Source organism: Cucurbita maxima, unplaced genomic scaffold (genome assembly GCF_002738345.1).
Source record: "Cucurbita maxima cultivar Rimu unplaced genomic scaffold, Cmax_1.0 Cma_Scf00002, whole genome shotgun sequence".
NCBI classification, from domain to species: Eukaryota; Viridiplantae; Streptophyta; class Magnoliopsida; order Cucurbitales; family Cucurbitaceae; genus Cucurbita; species Cucurbita maxima.
This window is the reverse complement of record NW_019272018.1, coordinates 1,966,313-1,970,807: the sequence shown is the minus strand read 5'-3', so window position 1 is coordinate 1,970,807 and position 4,495 is coordinate 1,966,313. Positions and strand designations below refer to the sequence as shown.

The following is a 4,495-nucleotide window of genomic DNA, read 5'->3' as shown; positions in this document are numbered from 1 at the left end:
ATGATGTTATTGCAACGCAAAAAAAAAAAAAAAAAAAAACACAGCAAGTTAAGGGCAAAAATGTAATTTTGCCCCTCTAACCATAATAGGGGTTCAAAGAAAACCCCGTCAAATCCCCTGCAAAGAAAAAAGAGAGTTAGAGAGAAAATGAAGAGAAATCAGCCGCGAAGTTTATTGGACCACGCTGGAATCCACCTTCAGACGAGACTTGTACAAGGACTAAGAGGCTAGCGAGGCCAACGCTCCGTCAAGATTCAAGAACGTTTCGCGAGGTAAGGTTCTGAATGACATTTTTCAGATCTGAGTTTTTCCTATGTGAATCGAGTCCTAAACTACTAAAATATTAACCTAGGAACAACTCTACGCACGATATGTGAAGAAGTTTGGCCGAGACCTCAACCCGAAGGCGGAGATCCGAGAATCGTCTGAGAACGGTGAGTGAACTTCCGACGCTCTTAAGTCATTTGGTAGTCAGGCAAAAAATTACAAAAAAAATACTAGGACGTAGCCCGTAACACGATCTAGAAATTTGCCGAAGAAATCATATCGATTCGATCTACGAATCAAAAGATATGAAAATCGGAAAGGGGACACTATGTTTCGGATTGTAGAGGACAGAGAAGGAAAAAAAAAAAGTAGGCCGACGAGCGGTGAAGGGCGGCAGACACGTGTCGATCGTTGGCTGGAGCAACGCAGCTCCATCGAGGCGACGACACGTGTCTCCTGCAAAGCCGAGCCGAACCGCAAATGCGAGCTGAGCCAAGCCAAACAGGACCGGCCGACCCGCGACTGTGTAGAAGCTGCCGCGCGTGCGTCCTGCGACTAGTGCACTCTCACGCGCGTGGCCCTCACACTCCCAGCGCACTGTTGGGAGTGAGCGCGCGTGGAACGGCCGTTTTGGCCCGTTTCCCCTCTGTTTGTCTGATTTTTGTCCCGGTTCCAGTTCTAATACTGTTTTTACGTGAATAGGGACCTAATTTAAGAAAATCGATATTTTTGGACACCTCACGGGCAAAGAAACCTAACAAAAAGGCATGCGTTAACCAGGTAAGTCACTACCCGGTATTAGGAAGAAATACTTGTAGGATTCGCTTGGATTGCATGCATGCTAGTAATTTTGCTTCAGATTAGCTCTTCATGTAAAATATTAGTCTGATTGATTGTTATGATTGTATTGGGTGAATTATCTGAGTGTTGCTTGTGTGCTTTAAGCTTTCGTTGTACGTATGCATGCGTTTAATTTATGTTGGGATTGTGTATTCCGCGTTCCGGGTGCTTGATGGATGAATTCGCCCCATTGAGCACGAACTTCATGTTCTGGGTGCTTGATGGAGGTCATCGCCCCATTAAGCCGGCATGCCTTGTTTGCATGAGTTATATATTATGATGTTAGAAGACGGTCATGCACACTCTGTTAATTGGTAGGGCCCATTTCTATGATAAGCTTAGGTGATTACGGTTAGGAGCAATATGTCGCTCTAGCCAGACTTAACTTTCCCCTAGGAACTTAACGAATTACCACGACAACAAGGTACCTTAGGAGTGTTCATAGACTGCTAGTGTGATAACGGTATCTATAGCTTCGTGGGAGGATCAAGGGTCCCTGATCAATCCTTACTACTCTTAGCCATTTCGCATGGGAAATGTGTCCGCACATTGTACAGCCCATTAGCTGCATGGGAACGGGTTGGGTCGCGCCCCCCATAGGGGGACTATATGGGCGTAGGGGTATTCAGCACACCCCTAGGCTAGATACCATGTAGTCCCAGATAGCCACGTAGAGGTAGCATTTCATTGAGAGATACCAACCATATTAGCTTGGCGTAAGGAACCTCTAGGCGTCTAATGAAGGAACGATGAACCGGTGAAACCCAAGGGACAAGCCCCAAGGGACTAAGATTAGAACCAGATATCCTAGAACCGATTTAGGAAACTGTGGGAACCTGTTAAGTTAGAATGCGAAGAGAGCCTAAAGTAGGTGGCTAACTGAATATAATTTTTATACTCATCCTTGCTATGTATTCTTTTTTCAGGAGCGCGAGACATCGGTCAAGGGCGAGCGTGATGGAGACGGGGATTGTCATAGAGGAATGGGTTGTCCCGGGGCGTCAATCCAATCTTTATTTTGTATTTACATTCTTTCGAAATTTATTTTCAAACTATCAAGTGTTCTGTTTGTTTGTCGTTCAAAACTTTATTGGAATTTTAAGGATTTTTTTTTTCTATTTCATATTTAAATCACTTAGTGCATTTATGTCTTGTCATTAGTCACGGTCTGTAGTAAAATATTGGGTCGTGACAGTTATGGATCTACTTAGAATTCGAAGAAATAATTCTTGCAGATGAAAATTTGGTACTGATCGACTATGTTTTCGCGAATGTTCTCCACCAAGCTATCAATTTTGGAATCAGAACGAGGTCGTGCTCAAAGATCATGGCACATGGGCTTATAATACATGCAATAGTAGATTGAAAAGGTTAAATAAATGAATTTTTAATTTATATTAAAAACTAATCGCAATGTGAGTTTATTTCAAATCGTTAAATAAAATTTACCTAAATCAACTTAAATACTTCAAATTAAATAAAACTATCTAGTGATAGAGTCTCTAATAGCCGAGTTTTATATATAATTCATTAATTATTAATTAGTCATTTGTTTTTAATCTTAATGGATAATCTTACCATTATTCAATTTAAAACCCTTCCATTAAAAAATAATAATACAAATTCTAACCAAATCAATAAAGGTAAAAAATAGTTGCAAAAAATATTTATGAACAATAAAAAATAATAATAATAATATATATATATATATATATATATATATATATATATATATTTGAAGGAAGAGTGAGTTTAGGAGGTAAATTTTTTCATTAAAAAAAAAAATAATAATAATAATATATATATATATATATATATATATATATATATATATATTTGAAGGAGGAGTGAGTTTAGGAGGTAAATTTTTTCATTAAAAAAAAAATAATAATAAAAAAAATAATAAATAAATAAAAAGAAAAAGAAGAAAAAAACGGACTAAAACCCTAATTCCAACCTGAAGAAGCCGATTCAGAACTCTTGCATTTTCCGAAAATGCGTTCGTCCTCTCGATTCCTAATCAATCTTTCCGAGACAAACACATCTAATCTCAATTTCCCCTTCTCTTCTTTTGATCGCAGTCCCCGAAATTGTGTTTCGGCTCTGTTACAATCACGGTCCATCTTCTCCACGACGCAGCTTTACGATTCATGGATGGATAAGATCAAGGGAGCCTTCACTGGAAAGAAGAGCCCTTCCGAAGGAACCGAAATCAGCTCTGAGTCCTTTACTCTCCTCCGTACGCCTAATTTCCCGTACTTGAAGTTGTATTAATTCAATTGCACGATATTATACATAAACATTGCGACTGATGATTAGTTTATGACCAAATTTAATTATTTGTCTGTTTATTTATCTCAGGGTTTGCTGAAGAATTGAAAAATGCCCGAAGAGTGGGGGCATTCAAGCAATATATAGTAGGAAGAAGTAGTGAAGCTACCTTTGCGGATGCTTTTGAGAAGCAGGAAGCAATTATTCGCTATTTGGGAGGATTTGATCCCACTGGGGAGGTTGGTTTTCTAGCAATTTGCTTTCTAATAATTACTTATTTGTTTGAGTTGTAATGGAATAAGTTATGATGCCTGACCTTGATGTAATGGTTCTTACACTGCCCATAAATGGAGTATTTTTTAATCTTCACTATGAGCCACTGGTAAAGTAGAAAACAAGAGGGAAAAATAGGACAATGAGATTAGTTTAGTTTTGGCCAAATTTAGAAATGTATATTTTACTGCTGAATAATTTGAGCTGCCACCATTTTTCCAGAAGATTGAAAACATGGGTCTCCTTTTCCAGATTTTCTAGCACTCATTGTTCTTGTAGGACAAAATTTCGTTAATTCAGTGAATATAGGAAAGGCAATGAAACCTTTCACTGAACCCAATGTGGTTACCAAAAAAACCTCAAACTAGCACTAATATCTGTTGAATTAAGTGAATAAGCTGAAACTCATTCTCGCCTAATCAAAAGACAAACCCTCGTAGGAGTTCCTAACTTACTCATAATTTAGATTGAGTCACATATGGTCATCTTATGAAACATTAATTCTCAATTAACGAATTTATAAAGAAAGACTAAATATTTTGTTGTCTAGTCTTAAACAAACTTTTTTTGTAGGATACCCCACTCACATGTCTCCAAGTGAATGATTTATAACCATTGCAAAATAGGGAGCTTAAGTGAATAAAGCCCCTGTTTTGTTTAATCCAATTGACCAAATGGGAGCAAAGAAAGTTGTTGGGGTCTTTCTGCAACCATTACTGTGTTTAATGGTTTGAAATGTGTTTTTTGAAGGGGCTTAAGCCTGAAGTGAAAAAAAGCAAGTTTTTTTTTTTTTTTTTTTTTTTTTTTTTTTTTTTTTTTTTTTTTTTTTTTTTTTTTTTTTTTT

General features: G+C 37.6%; 1 protein-coding gene and 1 long non-coding RNA gene across 3 annotated transcripts in view; both read left to right on the top strand.

Annotated features, from left to right (window-relative positions):
• LOC111465696 overlaps positions 1–2,225 on the top strand; it is a 13,822-nt gene extending 11,597 nt beyond the window's left edge. Inside the window, exons 2-5 of one of the 2 annotated variants that reach the window (XR_002714227.1) lie at positions 163–169; positions 353–434; positions 970–1,047; positions 2,034–2,225. This is a non-coding gene — a long non-coding RNA (uncharacterized LOC111465696). The other variant, XR_002714226.1, reaches the window with a different exon arrangement.
• Positions 2,226–3,040: 815 nt separating this feature from the next.
• Positions 3,041–4,495, top strand: part of LOC111465670 (protein translocase subunit SecA 1) — a 3,682-nt gene continuing 2,227 nt past the window's right edge. Inside the window, exons 1-2 of the mRNA XM_023110180.1 lie at positions 3,041–3,346; positions 3,469–3,617. Coding sequence (XP_022965948.1) covers positions 3,103–3,346; positions 3,469–3,617 — 393 coding nt within the window. The 5' untranslated portion in view covers positions 3,041–3,102. The remainder of the gene's footprint in view (positions 3,347–3,468; positions 3,618–4,495) is intronic.